Here is a 21,356-nt window from a genome sequence, read left to right as displayed (position 1 = left end):
TCACAATATGAGGGATACTGCTCTAATTTAGAATACCTGAAGCTTATTGAAACAGAAACCTTTGGTTTTTAACTTCTTACAAAAGGCTTTTTTTTCCTTTTCAGTTGGGAAGTTGCCAGTTCCAAATCAGACTACAGACCCCGAATAAATCAATGTATTGCTGAAGCACTGATGAATTTGTTTATATTTCTTGAAGAGATGTCACACTTCAAAGAGCAGAATCCTGGCAAGGTAAGTTCAGTAAATAAGTGATTTTATCCTGTTTTTATGAGAATCGGACATATGTCTCACATTCATGTCTTTGCAAACAGCGATAAGCAAATGTTCCTATTGTCTCTTCTTCAGAATAAAGATACCATGCTAGATTCTGTCTGTAACATCTTATTGGACAGACAAAAGCTACGCCATGGGAAGATTTACAGCAGCAAGCCTCCTCTTCTTTTAACTGCTGGGCTCTCAACCCACTTTTACAACACCAGAATTGGGACAGGATGCAGTATATACTGTGTTGGAGCTCCCAGTAGAGGTGAAATCTGCTTCCTGTAATAGACAGATTCATTCATTTACTACTTCTAAAAATAGGAAAAATCCATACCATTTCTGAGTGTATATAGGTATTTTCAGACTAATTGTGATTGAACTCAGAAATCATTACAGAAATATTATGTAAATACCATGGGCTATAAGGAGATCTTATCTGTTGTGTAGACTATATTATTCTTCTGTTTATAAGTGTAGAACAGGGGTGGCCAAAATATGGCCCACAGGCTGAATCTGGCCCACCAGGGTATTCTATCCAGCCTGCGAGGCCCCTAAAAAATTTAGAAAATCAATATTTATCTGCTCCTGGCTGCCTGTCAAAGATGACAGGAGCCAGGGGCAGTAGGACCCAGGGGGAGCTGGCAGCAGTGCACAGCAGCCCAGCCCTGCCCCACCCCCAGCAATTTCCCTGCCTTCTTCCTCTGCATTGCTCCAGCACCACATGGCTCCTGGCTGCATTGCTAGACCTAGGAGTATGGGGCTGCACTGGGGTTGTGTGTGCGCGTGTGTGTGTGTGTGTGTGTGTGTGTTCATAGGGTGAGTCTCACACACACACACACACACACACACACACACACACACCCTTGCACTGCCATACATGCAGACACCCATACCCCCTCACATACCCCAGCCACCCTCCCTCCCACACATACCCCCACAAACCTCATGCCTACTTGTACCCCCATATCCACACACACCCACATGCTTCCTCACTCCACCCCACCCTTATCCACTCCCACAGACACACCCACACCCTCCTCCACACCCCACATTCCTACAGCTACCCACAAACCTATATCCATGCCCCCCACCCCTCCACAAAATACAAGAGTAAGACTACATTTTAAGCTATTGTATATCATCACCTCTATGTACACTGCGCAAACATGTACATTTTCAAAAATGTATTTTTATACTTGAAATGAACTTTCAAAAAAGTATTTAAAAATGTTTTGAAATCAAATTAATGAATGATGCAGGTCAGGGGTTTTCAATCTTTTTTAAAGAAGTGTGCCCCTTCTGTGGGTACCCCTTCTGCACTGTACTTCCAGGGGCAGGGAGAAGGGGGAGGATGGCAAAGGTTAGGAGGCGGGACTTCCAGTCACAAGATGGTAACCTGGGGGTGGGGCACCTGTCACCCCCCTCCACAATATACAAGAGTAAGACTTGATTTTAAGCTATTATAGATTAGCACCTCTACGTACACTGCACAGATACATGTAAATCAGGACAAAAATATTTTTTTTAATTAAATGTAATTAAAAATATTGCCTTTCTAGAGAATTGTTTCTATTGCACTATTGTAAATATTGTCATGGGATTATGGATTCTGATCGTCATTTCTGATGTGTTCTGTTGTTAGTTTTGCCTTCTAGTCTGCAGCGTGTGCACATTTTTCACCGTCTTGGGAAGTTACGTTCCTGGAGTTGTACTGTCCTACTTTCTATGTAAGTATAGTCTTTTCACCTATGTCTTGTGTGTGGTATGTTTGTAATGCTGTCTCACATACTGTGGAATGAATACTGCAGTATATGGCTCTTGATTAATGATGTACGTTATCTGGTTTCAGTTTACAAGTTTTTCAGCACAACACAGTTCAGCTGCATCATCTCTAATACCAACCATAATTAAAAAGTTTCATTGTTAGTAAACAGTTTGCAGATAATCTGTAAAAAAAAAAAAAAAAAAAAAAAAAATTCAGTTGGCAACCCTGCTTGACTGCAGGAATGGTTTTACACTCTGGTGCCCCTACTTCAGGGATCCCTTATTTATCCTAACATGCTGATGCCCCAACAGTACCCCATACTACCCTGCTACCTACCCCCAGCCTGCTGGTCCTGACCCCTGCCTCCCCTCCCTCTCTCCCCCTACCTCTCCTGGCACAGATCCCTGAAAGCAGGAACTCACCAGTGTTACAGGCAGGTAAGGGAACATCATGGGAGCAACAGCACTTAGCTTGTGCGGGTGGCAGGGGGAGAGATGAGGCATGTGTGGGAGGCTATGGAGGCTTCTGTGGGCTACAAAGCCATCTGAGCATGCTCCCTATGGGATGCTGGTGGTGCTGCTCAATTCTGTCTGTCCAGTGCTTTACCTCCCACATTTTTCTGCCCAGGGATCTTCAGTCAAGCTTCTGGTTGCTTTGTTTTTGGTTTGTTTGGTTTGTCTTTCACGGTCAGCTCTGACTTTTTTTTTTTTACAGACAGGCATTTTTAACCTTGTTTTTCACAGACTATCCATCAATTTATGGTCAGTTGGCAACCGTGACTATGACCACAAACTCCCTTGTGATAGTGTTGGTTTCTTATAGGAGCCAATTTTCTTAAAAACGGGTCAGAATGTGCTGTTCCCAGTTTTTCACGGTACATTTTCCTTTCTCAGAAAGTGATATCTTCAGAAGCTGATGGTAGGTTTCACTGACAGACTGTCCTGTTACCATTACTACTTTCTTCAGATGTTGCTGCCTGACAGCTATATTATTTGCTGTATCCAAACAAGACATTTGTACACATGTTTGTGCCGCAGCACTGGGCACTTTTAAAAGCACCCGGCGCTGTGGCACATGCATTTGTATAAACAGCAAAATGCACGTGTCAGTGCTGAGAAAATGGTGTTGGCATGCTTTTGAACTGAAACACATCAAAGGTGCTTTAGTTCAAAGTGCACCACCATTTTCTCCACACTGACACACATTTTGCCACTTATACAACTGCATGCGATGCAGCGCCATGCACGTCAACTCACATGCAGAGCAAACTCAATCAATCGAGTCTGCTCTGACACTGTGTCTCTGGCATGTTGCAGTGCAAAAAAGTACGTGTATAAATGTCCACAGTGTCCAAATACAAAGGTGTATATGCTATTAGGACTTTTTATCTCAGACTGTGAAAGAAGGAAGAGTAAGGAGTTTGCCATTGTATGGGAACTGTCCGTACAGGTATAGTCAAGATAGTTGAGACACATGATATCATGTAACAGAGCAGGAAATAGGGATCCCAGTCTTAAAAGTACTCTAAATAATATCAGGTAGAATCCTAATCAGGGGGCATAGTCCATTGTGCTGGACACTATAGTTGGGAACTGGATAGAGCAGCTGCTTTGATGTGGACATTTACTGTTGCTTCAGTTTTATAAAACTTACTCCTCATTTTGATGAAATCTGTTATAGAATCTTTATTCAGTACTTCAGGTAGAGATATTTAAATACACGTTCTCTTTTATATTTTTCTTTTTATTGCAGTACTCTGTGCCTTTTTATGTCCTTTCTTCAAGTGCAATGAATTTGGGCAGAAAGTGTGCAGCAAAATTAAGTCAGTTCTGCTGAAACTGGATTTTGGAATTGGGGATTATATCAACCAAAAGAAAAGAGAACGATCTGGTAAGTAGCTGAAGTGGGGATTATTAGACTTTTAGTTAAGAGAGAGCAACCAGGTTTAGGCTGGACTAGTATTGTATATTAGAGGTCAAAATAGGGAAAGAAACAAGATAGGGCTGATTTTGCTCATCATACTTGATTTTGTAAGTTTGATTTTACTGGTGTGTAAATTCAGGAAGCCTTCTAGTTGTGACGTATGAAACATGATTATCTAGATTTTTTTGAACTTGGCACATACTTCAAAGTGCACGGGTTCTATTTACATTATTACACATATGAAAACTAGCAGTTAGATCACAGTTCTGACTCGGATTTCAGGACCTGTGAATTTATTCCCGGGAAAATCACACTGCTGTGACTGGGTCACTTAACTTTTGTGCCTCAGTTTTTCCCATTGTGGTATATTGCCTGACTTAATTATTGATATCCTTTGGAATTAAGGACCTTACATGTGCTCATTATTTATTTTGCTATTAAGATATTTACTCTGAGAGAAGGAACAAAAAACTGTTACTGAAAGAGAGAATATAAAATTACATCCTTATTTCACATTTCTTTACCAATTTATTTAAGGCTTACAATGGCTTAATGAGGGGGCATTATCCCCTTCAGGAGGACAACACAAGGGGATGAAATGTACAAAGGAACTTAGGTACCTAAAATATGACTTTGGTACCTCAGTCCAAAAAACCAGTCTCTAATGCCACCAACCTGCTTAGACACCCAGAAACCGTTACTTCTACGTTTTTACAGAAAACCTAATGAGGTACTTAAAGTTTTGCTACTGCATATGCCCTGAGGCACTAACATCTTGCTGAGTCAAGCACTTAAATGCATCTCCCCCAATCTGAGGTTATTTTCAGTTCACAAACTAAGTGTCCAAACATTTAAATCATGAAGCACCCCATCTAGTCAGTAACCACTTGACTGTATTCAGTTCAGTGCCCTGAAATAATGTAATTAAAAAATGGAGAGGGTGCCCACCTGTGTGCATAAAAGCAAGTGGCTAGAGCATGTGCCTCAGGAGGTGGAACACATAGGTTCAGTTGCCTCCTCACCTAGACAGAGTTAAAACTCACATCACCCCCCTCCCCTTCCAGGAGAGTGCATTGACCCAAAGAGATGACTTGCTTGCCTAAAACTAGGCAGTTCTTTCAAGTTGTGAATCACACTTTGACATAGGTGCCTAACTCCGGGCTTGCAAGTAGGTGTGTAATCCTGAGAGAGAGACGGCATTTGAGTTGCATGCTCCCTTCAGTATTTCTTGTTGTCTGGAATAAGTGTCACCCCTCTTTCTTCCCAGACACATCCAAATCTGAGGTCTGTAAGTTACCATACCTATGCCCCTTTGGGAACCTTGTCCAAAGAAATCTAGAAAACTGCTCAGGAAGATGCACCAAGTAGTATAGAACCAGAAATAGAACCTACAGTTGGTTACTGGAATCCAGCATCAGTATCCAAATCCACTTGTCTCTAACCAAACTAGAGAAAAGAAAAATTCACATATTAGAATAAATGCTCTGAATATTCCATAAGCATTTAAGAATTGCAGTTAGACGATCCCCACAAACTAATCAGAACTATAATGGAAATGGGAAAGGAAATATTCTGATGAAAAGAATTCCCGTCAAACTTGAGTTTCTTTCAAACATGTAGATTACAGCAGATTCCATTAGGCTTTAGGGAACAAGTCTATTTCAGGGGGAAGAAAAGTTTTATATGTAGATTTTCTTACTCAAGCCCTAACTGATTTTTTCTCATATATTACATTTTAAAATTAAAATCAAGAAATAAGGGAAGCATAACTTGTACCTTGACCTGCTGTGTGTACATGGGAAATTTGAAAATAAGTAAAAATTGCATTGAAGCAGCTTCAGATATTTGTCGGCTCTTATGCTGGGCTCCAGTGCTTCTTCCAGTTAACTGCGTTTAATAAGAAAATGTGGTCAAATAAAGAGACTGAAGTAAAAGCATAGGAAGAGGATAAGGCAAAAATGTATGGTCACTCTTTACACTGTGTTTACTCAAATCTAAGATGAACCTGAATTTAAGACAGCCCCCAATAATTAGATGTTATTTATGGAAAATTTATGAACTTGGTAGGTTTTTTTCATACATAAATTCATGGATTGTTAGGGGTTGGAATGGACCTTGCAGATCAGTGGGTCTTGCCCCCCCCTCCCCCCCCGCTCTAGGCGGAAAGATAACTAGGGTCAGGTGACCCCAGCAAGGTGACCCTCTGGTCTCCTCTTAAAAATCTCCAGGGTAAATGAATGCACCACCTCTGGAAGGAGTTTATTCCACAGTCTGGACACCCTGACTGTGAAGGAGTTTTTCCTGGTATTCAGCCTGAAGTGGTCTTCCAGAAGTTTGTATCCATTGGTCCTGGTCTTCCCTGGTGGTGCCCTAGTGAACAGTTGTTCACCGAACTCCTGATGCACTCCTCTGATATAGCAGTAAGGCACTATCAAATCCCCTCTCAGCCTTTTCTTCCTTAAGCTAAAGAGCCCCAGGTTCTTCAGCCTTTCCTCGTATGGCTTGCTTTGCAAGGCCCTGATCATACAGGTGGCTCTTTTCTGGACCCTCTCAAGTTTTTCCACGCCTTTCTTGAAGTGCAGTGCCCAGAACTGGATGCAGTACTCCAACTGTGGTCTCACCAGTGCTGAATACAGTGGGAGTATCAGTTCCTTAGTTTTATATGAGATGCATCGGTTGATGCATGCCAGCATGTTATTTGCTCTGCTGACCACCGCCTCACATTGACTGCTCATATTCATGCGATAGTCAATCATTACCCCTAAGTCCCTTTCGGCTGTGGTGCAAGTCAAGCTGTCACCACTGAGCCTGTATGCCTGTTGAGGGTTGTTTGCTCCCAAATGAAGCACCTTACACTTTGAAGTGTTAAACTTCATCTGGTTCTGGTCTGCCCAGCTCTCAAGCCTGTCCAGGTTTGTCTGTATCTGCAACATATCTTTTGACATGACCACACTGCCCCATAACTTGGTGTCGTCCACGAACTTTGCCAGTGAGCTTTTCAGTGAAATCATCCAAATCATTGATAAAGATGTTGAAAAGCACCAGTGTAAGCATGGACCCCTGGGGGACACCACTGGCCATTTCACACCAGGATGACACAGATCTGTTTAATGAGAACTCTCTGGGTCCTACCCTGGAGCCAGTTTCTCAACCACTGTACCGTCAAGCAGCTGAGCCCACAATCTTCCAGTCTTTCCACAAGGATATTGTGGGATACTAGATCAGAAACCGTTTGGAAGTCTAGGTATATAACATCTACCATGTCTCTCGTGTCCAGGTGGCAAGAGACCTCGTCACAGAAGGAGATAAGATTGGTAAGACAAGACCTACCTGCAACAAAGCCATGCTGGCTTTCGTTCAGAATCTTACCTTCTTGCAAGCATATCACACATAGATTCTTTAATGAGCTTTTCCAGGATTTTCCCTGGGATGGAGGTTAGACTGATTGGCCTATAGTTGCCTGGGTCCTCCCTCTTTTCCTTCTTGAAGATAGGCACAGTGTTGGCCCTCTTACAGTCCTCAGGGATTTTCCCCTGTGTACCACAGGGGGAATTGTTATAATTTTTCAGGTATAGAATCTAATTATCAGAGGTTTGTCTTGAATTTTTCTACCTTCCACTGCTACAACTGGGGGGTCAAGTAGCTCCCTTGTCCTTTGTCACCCCACCTTCTTTCCCCTTAGGCCTCTTCCCCCACTCCCTTACTGTGAGCATGTGAAAGGCAGGGGCAACTTTGAAACACAAAGGACCAAAACACACTGACCTTAAAATAAACTTAGCTGTAGCAATTTGTGTATAGGCAAATTACTCTGAGTACCTATAGACTTAGTTCATAATTGATGCATTTTACCTTTTTTGCAAACTGCTGTAAGTTTCAGCACAGGTACTTCATAACCACAGTTTTTAGCAGTACTTTTGTACCTATGTATACTTAGTATTAACTATGTATATTAGTCCAAAGCCAAAAAGCCTATGATTAATCATATGGTTCAGTGAGCTGGGCCCCAGCAGGATCAAGAGTGTTTCAAGGCATGGTGACCCCACAGCCCAGCTCTATTCAGTATGTATGTGTACTCCAGATACCTTCCCCACAAAGGATCCAAGTTCCCCACTTGTGACTGGAATTGGGTATTTTTGTTAGGAATCCTGGGATCCTCCAAAATTTTATTTGCAGTGAGGCATGAGGTCACTTGGTCTGGCTCGATGTCATGGAGGGTGGGGCCATACCAGTCACATGCAACAGGCCAACAGAGGGGATGACAGAGCCTCTCATCTTACATAGATGTTTAGTGATGTTTGCCAGATATTTAAGGGTGGTGAAGAAAATGAAATAATTGGAAATGGGAAAGAAAGGTGCAGCTCAGCTGTGGGAGTGAAGAGAAAGTTGAAATGTATGCAATGTAGTAGTTGTTGCAAAAGAGTTAACACTGAGGGGGACTGATCAATGGACTCTATCTTATTGATGAGCTGCACTAACCTGTCCTTGTGGTAGATTTCCAACTTACGTGGCATGGGAAACACTATGTATCTGGGTCCAGGAAGGCAGTTTTCCTTAAGTGTTCTCAGGGATAGCTGTTCTTCTGGTGTGGTTTAGTATCCACCGAAGTGTTGGGCTTAAAGAATATTGGCTTTGTGCTTTACAGGTCAAGCCTGAAGTTGGTTTCCATTACAGAGAACATGCTGCTTCTGGCAGCAGCAATTTAATAATAGTGTATTTAATGAGGAGGTTTTCTTGTATACAGATTTAAGATGAGGGGCTTTTTCCCCGATGCTGACTGGGGGAAAAACTTCATCTTATATTTGAATAAGTGTAGTATATTGGATGCACCAGGGACCAAACAAAGAGTCTATCAGATCTGCTAGACTTCTCTCAATAGCAATTTTAAGATAGGTGAAGTGAGTATAGGAAAAAAAAAAATCTTGTGCTAAGAATGGTGAAAATTCTGTGGATGAAGCCGAATATATCCAGAAAATGGCAGCCTTTAAACCACAGGAAAGCAGCCTATAGTATACATGCCATTGTCTGTGTTAAATCGCTACGGTGTAGCCATCTTACCATGAGGGCGGCAAGGTGGAAGCTGTAATTTTGAATAGCAGCTACCTGAATAGTTTCATTAGTAATAATGTATACTGGCAATATTGTTTGAGAGAAATATGTGTTGTAAGAGTACTTCCCAGAACAGCAAGCACCAGATGCTGTTGAAAGGAATACATTTAGCAAAGGCAGATAAGTGATCAGGGTGGCAGAGCAAAGGAATTTTGCCTTTTCAGCTATAGCAGCTACAGAAATTACTTATAAAACATTCAGCCTCAGAATGAGCACGTTTACATCACTACACCTATTACATAAATCATTCATGATGTCAGTAAATGAAGCCGTTAATATTCCTGAATTATTTAAGGAGCTGTAGCTCATGCTGTTCAACAGAGGCCACAGAAAAGACTCATAAATGGATCGAGACAACCATGTTAGTCTGCAGTCGATCATAAACGGATGTCATCAGGATAGGATGAAAAATAACAGACTACAATTTATTTCTTTCAGAAGCAGCAAAAACAAAATCCACAGAAGATGAGAGTGAATTAGATATATCAGCTTTGTGTCCTAAGGTGATTTGTTTTCAGTCGGTTATTTCTATTTATTTTGTATTTTAAACTATTAAGAACATCAAGAATACTTGTTCTCTGAGTTCTCTACAAAACATTTTTGCCCTTTAATGCCAGACATGCTTTTATTAAACAAGACCCCAGCCAGCCATATGTATTGCATCACATTCTTAAAGTGACTCATAATCTCCACCCTGAGGGCCTTACCCAGGAAACTACATTGTATAATGCAGTTGCCAATAAGCTTGTTTGTGTACCAGGAGCAACATTAGCACCACCTGAAGGAGCCAGGCTAATTAATGTGGATAAAGCACTTCCAGTTCTGTTCAGAACTAGCTCAGCTGTCTGAGCATATCTCAAGGCATTGCTTTGGGCTTTGTAGATGTACCCCCCTGTAATTAACCCCACATGTGCCTACTGTCCCTCCATATATTTGGGGCTCATTAGAGCCTTCACCTGGAAAACACATTAATGGCTGTATAATGACTGTACCACAGTTCCACAGCAGCTGACACTCTTCTGTTCTGGTAGACTCTTATCTGCAAAACTAGCTGAAACCATTGTAGAGCAGATTCATTTTATTATTTGTGCTTTTCTTGTCTAATTTCAAAACATAAAGAGAAAAACATTTCTATACAATGGACTGAGTATGAAAACATCACATTTTATACTTTTTTATATGTAGGTTAGTCCTGCAGTTGTTGCCAAAGAGCTATCAGTGTCTGACACAGATGTATCAGAGGTATCTTGGACTGATAATGGGACCTTTAATTTATCTGAAGGATACACTCCCCAGACAGACACATCTGATGGTATGTAATAGTTTTATTTAAGTATTTAATTGTAGTACTGGAAACTATGTAAAATAAATTTAGGGAATTTTAGGACATGGCATACATTTTCTTTTAAAACTATATTGATTATGAAAATGTTTTGCAGTAGGTTCATTTTTAATTTAAAAAAATTTTTTTTTACATTCTCTGGGTAAGAATCATCTCTCTCATATAACTTGGAGCCCTTCAGTGTATAACATAAACTCAAGCAGCAGTGGTGATGTTGCATACTAAATAGGTCTAAACTACATACATGCCCAACAGAAATACTCAGAGCCAGCCAGACTTCTCAGACAGAGTGAAATCTAGGATAATCCTCTTACTCTTTGGTTAAAAGTACTATGTGGATGTAAGAGGAAGTATGTGAAGAGGGAATACCATGATGTGTTTAGCAACCAGTTAAAGGAAGACTTTGATAGACTTCCAATATTGGAATCTTATTGGAAGAGATGGACATCAATGAGCCAGAATGAGAAACGAGGCTCTGAGTAGAGACCTTTAGAGACTATTCTTTCAAGGCCATGTCCTGAGGTCCTGAGTCTTCACTCCATTTCACTCCATTGTTTTTTAAGCAGTCTCCCAGTGGGAATTTAAGTAAAGACTAAGTGAAAAAACAGTGTGGCCACATTTCCAGAGGACAAGTAGAAGCGGTACACTTTGTGCCACTGCTACTTGTCCCTCAGGAATGCCTGTGCCACGCATGCTCTGGCACACAACAGATTACCCCAGGTAGGAAAGGGGAAGCTGGGCTGGAGCCAGCAACTGTGCTGCCCCCAGCAGCTTTACCTGGGGGCCTCAGAAACCTGCAGCCATGGTGTTCCTGCAGCAGGGATCCTGGTTGGCAGCCAGAGCATGGCTTTAGCAGGGAAAGCTCTATATTTGGGTGGTGTGCACTGCTGCCATGTGTGCTGCCCCTTTTTTTCAGTGTGGGTTTTTTTAACCCCAGAATCTCCTGGGGTCAAAACCTCTGGGAGACTCTTCCGGAGACAAAACCAGGGATGCATGAGCAGCCCCCGGCCCAACCCTCGCACTGGGAAGAGCCCAGTGCTGCCCCTGGCCCCAACCTGCAGCGGCAACCTGCCCTAGCCCCACACACAAATCCGGGGAGTGGGAGCCACCCCTGACGAGCCACGTGACTATGTCCTGTGCTCCACGCCGCCACAGCTGGGCAGCTCCTGCCCGTGCCCCAGCCCCAGCCGAGCCTCCATTGAGCAAAAGCCTGAGTATCACTACAGTAATTGTAATTTAAGCACCTCCGAGTCTATATCTTTGTTGTTATTCAAGTCCTGCATGTGTCTCCTCCTAAAAGGAAGGATACTAAAATGCCAAGAAAGATATTATTATATAGTGAAGTTATAATTCCCCAATCAGTGTTATTTAATCTTTTTTTAAAGGGTAGCTATGCCAGTTTGCAGTTGGATAGCACCATGTGGTGGAAATACAAGTTAATAACACATGTTTATTTATCAGAACAGTTCATCACTTCTTTATAGAAAAGAAAGTAAATCTGGGTGTCACTTACTAAAACACGACATATTAGAGCAAAGGTACTTTTAAAAGTAGGGGTGCACGGATAGAGATTTTTGCAGCTAGTACCGATAGCCAATTTTTAAGGAGGCATATCAGCCGATATTGATCCGATTTCTGATACCAGCCCAGCATCATGGATAACTGCCTCTGGCTGATTAGTCTGGTGTGGGGGGAGGGGGAAGGGAAAGGACATGGTTCAGAGCAGATCAGAGCCTCCACAGGGAGAGAGACTGGGGCTGGGGCAGGGGCTCCTTGGCCGGGCAGAAGCAGGACAGAGTGGTGGCTCATCCAGGGGTGGGGGGGACGGAGCTGCTTCTGCTGCTGCACACTGCTTGGCTGGGAGCCACTGGTCCAGTGGTTCGTCCAGTGCTTGCCTCCTCCTCCAGTGGCTCCTGCCACTTGGCGGGGAGGCGTGTTACCCTCAGATCTGCGTGAGGTGGGCTGGGACTGGGGCTGCGCCAAGCTCTTCCCAGCAGGGCAGGGCTGTGCTGGGAAGGAGCTACGGTGAATTTTGTGTCTGCAGCACCCCCCTCCCCCCATAGCCCTCTGCCAGTGCAGGCCCACTGGGAAGAGCTTGGTGCAGCCCTCGCTTCAGGCTGCCCCACTCAGATCCAGGGGCACACACCCCCCCATACCCTCCCAGACAAGTGGTGGGAGCAGCAGCAAGAGCCACTGGATGAGCAGGAGAGCACCAGAAGAGTTGCCAGACCAGAGTGCTGAGGGAATTAGCTGAGGTCATTGCAGACCCCTGGCATGGCTTTACAAGCACTCGTGGTGCTCTGGTGTGGTGCCAGAGGATTGGAAGAGGGGCAATGTGGTTCCCATCTTCAAAAAAGGGAGGAAGGAGGACCCAGGAAACTATAGGCCAGTTAGTTTTACCTTGATCCTGGGTAAAGCTTTTTGGGAGAATTATTCTGGCACATGTCCACAAGGGACCAGCAGGGGAGACTATGCTCAGGGGCAATCAACACGGGTTTATTAGCAGCAGGTCCTGTCAGACCAACCTGGTGGCTTTCTACGACCAGGTCACCAAATCCTTAGATGCAGGGGTATCAGTGGACATAGTGTTTCTGGACTTTCAGAAGGCCTTCAACACTGTCTCTCATCCCATTCTCATTAAAAAAACTGGGGGACTGCGGTGTTGACGCCTACACAGTCAAATGGGTTGCCAACTGGCTGTAGGGCTGCACCCAGAGAGTGGTGGTGGATGGGTCATTTTCGACCTGGAGGGAGGTGGGCAGTGGGGTTCTGCAGGGCTCAGTCCTCAGGTCCATACTGTTCTACATCTTCATCAGCAACTTGGATGAGGGGGTAAAAAGCACCCTGTTTAAATTTGCTGATGACACTAAGGTGTGGGGGGATGTGGGCACACTAGAAGGAAGGAATAGGCTACAATCAGACCTAGACAGGTTCATGGGGTGGATGGAGGAGAATAGGATGGGATTCAGCACTGAAAAGTGCAAGGTACTGCACCTGGGGAGGAAGAACCAGCAGCATACCTACAGGCTGGGGAACTCCCTTCTCATCAGTGCAGAGGCAGAAAAGGATCTTGGAGTCGTCATTGATGCCAAGATGAACGTGGGCCACCAGTGTGGGGATGCAGTCAGGAAGGTCAACTGCACCTTGTCATGCATCCACAGATGCATCTCAAGCAGGTCCAAGGAGGTGATCTTCCCCCTCTATGTGGCACTGGTCAGGCCGCAGCTGGAGTACTACATCCATTTCTGGGCACCGCACTTCAAGAGGGATGTGGACAACATGGAGAAGGTCCAGAGGAGGGCCACTTGCATGATCGGGGGCAGCAGGGCAGGCCCTACGAGGAGAGGCTGAGGGACCTGAACCTGTTCAGCCTCCACAAGAGAAGGCTGAGGGGGGATCTAGTGGCCTGTTACAAACTAGTTAAGAGGGAACCAGCAGGCATTGGGGGAGTCCCTGTTCCCCCAAGCACTACCAGGAGTGACTAGAAATAACAGTCGCAAGCTAGCAGAGGGTAAATTCAGATTAGACATCAGGAGATGATACTTCACTGTCAGGATGGCTAGGATCTGGAACCAACTTCTAAGAGAAGTGGTGCTGGCTCCTACTCTGGGGGTCTTTAAGACAGAGCTAGACAATCACCTTGCGGGGGTCATTTGACCCCAGTAGTCTTTCCTGTCATGGCAGGGGGTCGGACTTGACGATCTGCTCAGGTCCCTTCTGACCCTACCAAGTATGAAACCAGCAACTCCCAGCTGAGCAGCACGCAGCAGTGGGAGCAGCCCCCTCCTCCTCACGCCCCCCCAGACAAGCTGCTGCCCCAGCCCCATGCCTCCCTCCCCGTGGAGGCCTCGATCTGCGCCCCCCCCCAGTCCCTTTTCTCCCTCCCACCACACCAGACTCACAAGCTGGAGGCAGCTCTCCATGCTGCCAGGCTGTGTAGAGCAAAGGAATTTTCCTGCGCACATACGCAGGCCATTTATCGGCCAAATTATCAACCTGATTTGGCCAATTTCCAATATGTTAAATTTTCTTTATATTGTAACCAATCCAATATCAGACCCATGTATCAGTGCACCTCTATTCAAAATGTATTTTTCTTAATTCTTTCCATTGAGTTCTACCCTCTAGGCTTGCAGCTAGTAGGTTTTTACGTTAGTAAAATGATGATGATGATGCATACTAAATCTAATTAAGTTTTCACTGTTTTGGATAGTTCTTCATATTTTGCTCTTCACCCCATTGAAAAGGTGAAGCTGCAGTAGTCAGTTTCTTATATTTCATTCTCTGCTCTCTGTGCATCAATAGATAAATATACTATTTATAATTTAAATATGAATACATTGTTTTCAGTTCACTTTATAAAATAGTCAAACATTTGTCTATAAAAAAGATTGTACAAAATCTGTTGGCACAACCTAAACTGTACGTCTAATATAAATAATTTTTATAAAGTGATGCTGTTATGCAGTTCCAGCACATTAAGATTGTTTTTGAGATATTGTAAGGTGTTTTATCAAATCCTTGATATTAAGTGAAAAATCTTAACAAATGTTATCAAAAAGTGTTTTTAAATCAATTTAGACGTTTTAAAGATTTTTTTTTCACTCCCATCAGCAAAATGCCATGGAGTCAGCACAGGGGTTGCATCCACACAAGAGGGATGTGCATTTGCAGCAACACAAATAGTAGCAGCACGAACTTGTCCTGCTACTTTGTGCTGCATTGCACACCCTGCCCCTGAGCTTTGCAGTGAGGCATTGTCTCACTGTTCCACATTGCAGGGTGGACTGGCTGGGGCACAGTGTGCCTCAACATAGGGCTAGCCAGCAGGCGGCATCTTGCCCCAGCCAGGCAGGGATCAGTATGTGGAGACAGGGGAGAAGCCAGCCCAAGGCTGCCTGCTCCCCCGTCTCAAGGCACACTGCGTACCAGCCAGCTAGGGAGCAGCTGGCTGGGGAACAGGGTGCCTCAGTGTGAGGGCTCCATGGTGCGCAGAGACAAAGGAGCTGGCAGCCCTGGATTGCCTGCTCCCCTGTGTCCGCATTTGTCCCAGCACACGCCACTTTGCCATGCTTTGCACCACTTTTTTCTTCTGGGATTTTTTTGCTACTGAGAAATCTCACTAGCAAATTTTGCCCCAGCACTGCAAATTAGCGTTGCTGTGTGTGGTTTAACATGCAATGCATATGGTTTGTGATTACCACTGGGCATTTTGTCTGTACATGCAAACAGATTTTGTATCAGGTTGATATTAACTGGTTTGAAATACCAGTCTTTTAAACCATGAAACATTTTAGAAGTGCTGCAAAATCTGTACCAGCACTGTGGGGCAGTTAGTTTATTTCAGTTAAGCTTTTGTAATTATTTGTACTCTTTCTTCCTCCTTTGTTTGCTGACTGTATTTCTTGTTACTAAACATTTGCTAGATTTTGACCGGCCCAGTGATCATGAAGAAGCTTTTGCCAGAGATCTTGCAGAATTTCCCTCCCTAGAAAATGGTGCAGGAACGAATGATGATGATGACTCAAGCTTTGGCCTGCCTACTCAGCAAAAGAGAAAAAAGGAACAAATGCCTTTCAAGGCAGATCACTCTCCCAAACAGAGTAAAGAGAGACCATCTGCTGCAGGTTTCTCCTTGCCTTTGACCAGTGACCAAACCCTTAACTTAGTGAGTGGTATTGCCGGTGATGTCATTGCAGCTGCAGTATCTGCTGCCATCAAAGACCAGTTGCAATCTGCACAGCAAGCCCCTTTACAGGCATTCCCCAGTCTGAGCGAGGAGACAGATACAGAAGAAGCTGATGATTTTGAACTGCTTGACCAGTCGGAGCTTGAGCAAATTGAGAGTGAACTGGGTCTTACACAAGGCCAGGAAGGGCAACCACAGGGAAAAAAGAAATCTAAAGGCTTCCTTTCAAATCTACTTGGAGGTCATTAAACTGGAAGTTGGAGTTAGTAACATAGCAGGAATGAAACAAAAAACAAACAATAAAATGCAAAAAAGGAAAAATCTGAGCTGTAAGCTTTAACTATTACTTTATATGTGTTGTAATAATTCCCTTTATGCAGAGTGAATTAACTGGATACATAACAGCTGACACTGATAGTTTAATGTTCCTGATAGTTATGCCTCAATGTAGTAGCATGGAAATGAATTATCTATCCACTTTTTGGTCACAGATGAATGTTGGAGGTCAGTTGTTCTTCAAAAACAAACTTCGCCAAATTTATATTTGGGGTCATCAGACAAATGCCCTCCTCCTTTGGTTTGTTTACGTATAGTTTTCAAAAATGCAAAGCATTTAATGATAAATAGAATTATCAGTGGGATGCAACAAGATGAGCAAAATCTTTTAACTGTCTCTCTAATCCATATAGTCATCAATGTATGCAGTGCATTTGATGTTCACAAACATTTTAACCAGCATAACTCTGTAGTTTAAGGATGTGTGTAACACCATCAAAATTAACTAAAGTCGTGTTGCTTATATAAAACTTGAAAATTATTTTTTGGGATAGGCTGATACATTTCCAAGTACTCTGCTGTTTAGGCTTGTAGTTATGAAATGGCATGCTACTAGATTGACCATGTGCTGTGTTCTCTGCTACAGTTTGTACTGGGCTCTATTGCCCATAGAAAACAAAGTTGTATTTGAGATTATGACTGTCATGTAAACTGAACAAGGAGCGAACAAGGTGAGTTTTTTATTCTTGTTGATATTATTATTATTATAATTACAATTATGGTTTGGAATAGGGAAGCAATGAAAAGATGAACTGCAAGGCTTTATACTTGTTACTTCTTGCATTCAAGGTTCTGTTATTTTCTTGAGAGAACTTTTTTCATGAGTTGACATCACTTGCAAAAGAAGTTCTGTAGAGAGCTCTATTCCTAAAGTTGTTTCAAGTATTGAGTGATTTAGGTCAGCTCTTACAGAAGAAATGCAGAATCATCTTGGCATGTACATGAAGGAGGAACTTGTGTTAAAATATTTATTTGTAATGTTTAACTCCACATAGACATGATTACTGACTTGGGAAGTTAAATGTATAACTTATTGAAATTTTAAGCGTTTTGGATTATTTACAAACACATATAAAAGGTAATGCCAGTTTAAATAAAGACTGATAGGAAGTAAAGCTAGTTTTATTAATGTGATGTAAACTGTTAGCAGTGTTGAGGGACCATGTCAGCTGTTACCACTTATCTTAACTGATATTACATTTGCTGGCATTTTACAGATAGATGTTGTCATCTAGGACCCTCAGAAAGTACAGCCCCAGCTTTTAGAAAGGTTTGCTTTTCTTCCACAATAGACTACACTTAGATTAAGCCCCATGTTTTAGAGTAAAACAGTTTTAAATTTGCTTTTCTTTCTGAGGTGTTAAAGAACTAGACAGATTGCCAAAAAATCTAGGTAAAGGAAAACTACTGAAGCCTTTTGACACTAACTTTATTGTTATTTGTGCTTATGTGTCAGTAATGCCTATTGACTGTGTTTGCTGTCCTTTATCAGTACAAAAGTGAGCCTGTGCCTTCATTGTCAAACCCATTATAAAACAAGTGAAAGCTGGATGTAGAGCCCACAAAATGTAGCTTCTTAAATGATATCATCCTCACATTTAATGCAGATTTCTGGAAATCATTAAGAAAATTAAGTATGGCACACATCTTTCACAATCTATTAAGTATTAGGTTTCTTTTATAAATTTTCCCAGTCTGTGCTTCCCCATTTAAAAAAAAAAAAAAAAGCTTTGGCCAGGAAATCAGCCTAAAAGCCATTTCAGTTTTTGAGGGAAATGAAAAACTGTTTCCTTAATACATGTTTGAGACAATCTATATAGTAAAGAGTGTACAAGTTATAAGTCAGTGATGAAGCTTTACAGAATATGTAGACAGTGTGCTTCCCTTATGGGATGTTATAAGTGCTAAGTTACAAGACCTGAAAAAAGTAGGATGGGGAGGACTGGAGGAAAGCAGTTGTTAACAAGACTTCAACAAGTGGACGATGAAGCATACCAGCTTGCTGTCAATGGTGGCATTGTAACAGTGTGCACTTTATTGTTGTTTTATGAAGAATACTTGTGGTTACAAAAGTATATAGCACAGGGCACTCTTCTAGAATTGCTAGTTACATTGAGGGAAAAAAGGTTGCAGGAGGAGTTGCTCAGACTTTTTGTAAATGATCCATTTTCTGGTTTTGAGATAGAAAAGTAAATTGATTGACTACCTGTTCTGGTGTAGAATGAATGTCTGTTACCCATAGAAAGGAACGCAAAGCAAAACATGGATTTATCTTCTTTAACAGTTTGTTCAAGACGTATTCATTATTCCTCTTAAATCACTGGCAGATGCATTATAAAAGTATATGAGTATATTTTGTTCATTTCTAATTAACCTGTGAGCATCTGTTAGAGCAGAGCCAGAATCAAGGCTTTTGAGCATGGCCTGATTTTCCACAAAATGTTCACAAACAAGAAGCACTTGCTTGAAGGGGGAAAAAAACATTTGCTAGGCAGTCCAATACCACTAAGTGAATTGTGCAAGAAGGAACAGCTTCTCTCCTCTTAAAAGATCCTGTTCTCAGTATGTTTATTTGGAATGTGTGTCAGCAACAAAATAGCCTTCATTTAAGAATTCCTGCATTCTAGTCTCCCAGTGATCCCACAACTGCTTTCATAACAAGTTTACCCCCAAATTTTTGTGTTCCCAAATTAAATAAAATACCAACTTCCCCACCCCTCCCTCCAAAATTTAAAAAAAAAACATGGGCGCACGAGAAAATAAATCAAAAGCTTTAAAACATATATTTGTGTCTTTATAAATCTGCTTTGATAAATATATCATAAAACAAAACAGTCACAATCTAGATGGATCTGTATGTATCTAAAGACATTTTCCATTGGTTAGAAGTGTAGGTGGACTGTAGTTCAGCACTGCATGCTCATTAAAATTCCTGGACTTTTCTGAGCCTAAGAAAGGAGTGCTGAATTGGGGGCCTTAATTATGCAAATCATGCTTCTTGAACAACATGTTAAAGTCCTGAACAAAAGAGCCTGCTTTCAAATAATTTCTATTTTGATATAGAAGCCTTTGGGCTTTTGTATGTGTAATCATGTATATATACAATATAGAAAATCTGTGAGGAGGAGGGGTAGATAATAATATTTGAACACAAAAGACCAGGACATAAAATATGAAAAATACAGATTTTACTTGCTTTTGGTTCATTTTGCACTTTTTCTAGACAAATATGTCTATTTATCTAAGCACTCTGAACAGATGCACCTTGCTCTAAATTTGTTTTACTATAAAAAAAGCAATGTAACCATCTGTAAATACAGCCTATCTAGGTACCAGAAACTGGAAGATTACAAAATGTCATTAAACAGTTTTAAGACTGTTTATCTAAAATATTTTGCAGCACTTTACCTAATATGATTACTGTTTTATAAACATAGAGTTATTATACCAGTTGTTTGTAAAACCATTTAATAAATATGTGTTAGTTTTTATCTTTCATTCTATATAATTGTATGTTTGTTATCCAAGGGGAAAAAAACTTTAAAAAAACTTTAGTCAACTTAATGCCACTTCTTGTTTTTGTTTTCATTTTTCCTTAATCTGATGTGAACCACTGTTTAATAGTGTGGTGGGTCATACTAAATAAACATTAATCTTAGCTTTCAGCTACAGCCTGATAATTTTAGAACTTTATTAATAGGAAGTGTTGAGGCTGCTTTACAAGAGCTGTTCTATCTGGGGAAATATGCTGTGCAACTTGAAAATGTTCCAAGATTTCTTTGTTGTTCTATTAAGGCAAGGTCAACCATTTAAATCCAGCCTGGACCAATAGTGTTGGAAAGTTTATATGAAATGAGTAAGTGGTACCACTTCAGTTACCCTGGCTTGAGTTTGGAAGATCTGTGGAAACCAATAGAAGTTGTGAGGTCTGATCACTTTTCTTAAAAAGCAGACCACAAATGACTGTGCCCATATCAAAATAAAGCATCACTGTAGCACACTCATTCCTTCCTCTTAAGTAAAGAGCAGTTTCATAAGATGCATCAAATATTAAAATAAGGAAGGTTGCCACTGCATCTTGCCCAACTGTGCCTGATCCAGAGGTTAAATGAGGATTTCACTTTCCCCTGCCTTTTGGCACCCTTCCTGAGCATTAATGAAATGATGACAATCTACATTTTCCAAAAAGAAAATTCCTGATCTGGCAAAGCATTCATCAAAATATGAGGGATATACTTTGGCTTCTGCTACATAACATTATTTTGGTGTCTGAATATATATGTAATTACTAGGGCTGCCAAATGATTTTAAAAATCACAATTAGTTGCCTGCTTAAAAAACAGTTGCAATTTAATCATGATTTTAATTGCAGCTAAAAACTCAAAATTATGCTCAGAAAAACTCAGTTATGCAAAATTATTCAGGTTCTGTGTATGATTGGGGTGGGTGGTGTGGGGTTCCAGCCATACCCTGGCAGGATGTGGGGTACTGTGGGTCAGGACTGAGGGGTAGCAGCAGGGCTGGGGGGGGCTGTGGCTTGGGAGTGAGGGGCAGATGCGCTCAAACACACGAACACACAGACACTACTCAGCAGTTAAGTGTTGGGGGGGGAAGGAAGGAAGGAGCAGGGGGGTGTAAATTGAGACCCCACAGTGAGGGAGGGAGTGGGGCAGAGGCAGGGGGGGCTGGGGTGAATGGGGTCCTGGGGCCAGGGCAAGTTGTGGGATGGAGCTACAGGGATGTGGCAGGGGGCCACTCTTGCCTTTTGTGTGCACCCCCAGGGAGGCATGGGGGGCAAGTGACCCCAGATATGTGCTTGGGGTGGAGGACTGCTGCTGCGCACTGGGCTCTGCACCCCACTGCTGTTGCCCTGGGAGCCTTGTGACACCATGCTGTTCCTCCCGCCACTGGGCGGGCAAAGATGTGGTGCAGCT

At 42.3% G+C, this 21,356-nt stretch overlaps 1 protein-coding gene across 2 annotated transcripts in view; it reads left to right on the top strand.

Moving 5' to 3' along the window:
• The window catches only part of RETREG1 (reticulophagy regulator 1), a 110,459-nt gene extending 90,478 nt beyond the window's left edge, over positions 1 to 19,981 (top strand). For both annotated transcript variants that reach the window (XM_090049900.1, XM_090049901.1), the window contains 6 exons: positions 105 to 231; positions 1,904 to 1,988; positions 3,779 to 3,916; positions 9,494 to 9,558; positions 10,241 to 10,367; positions 15,824 to 19,981. In XM_090049900.1, coding sequence (XP_089906026.1) covers positions 105 to 231; positions 1,904 to 1,988; positions 3,779 to 3,916; positions 9,494 to 9,558; positions 10,241 to 10,367; positions 15,824 to 16,335 — 1,054 coding nt within the window. In that variant the 3' untranslated portion in view covers positions 16,336 to 19,981. The remainder of the gene's footprint in view (positions 1 to 104; positions 232 to 1,903; positions 1,989 to 3,778; positions 3,917 to 9,493; positions 9,559 to 10,240; positions 10,368 to 15,823) is intronic.
• The last annotated feature ends 1,375 nt before the right edge of the window (positions 19,982 to 21,356 follow it).

This window comes from Crocodylus siamensis, chromosome 5 (genome assembly GCF_052110815.1).
Source record: "Crocodylus siamensis isolate JL-2025a chromosome 5, ASM5211081v1, whole genome shotgun sequence".
In the NCBI taxonomy this organism is placed as follows: Eukaryota; Metazoa; Chordata; order Crocodylia; family Crocodylidae; genus Crocodylus; species Crocodylus siamensis.
Note: the sequence above shows the minus strand (reverse complement) of the source record. Positions and strands in the feature narration are given on the sequence as shown.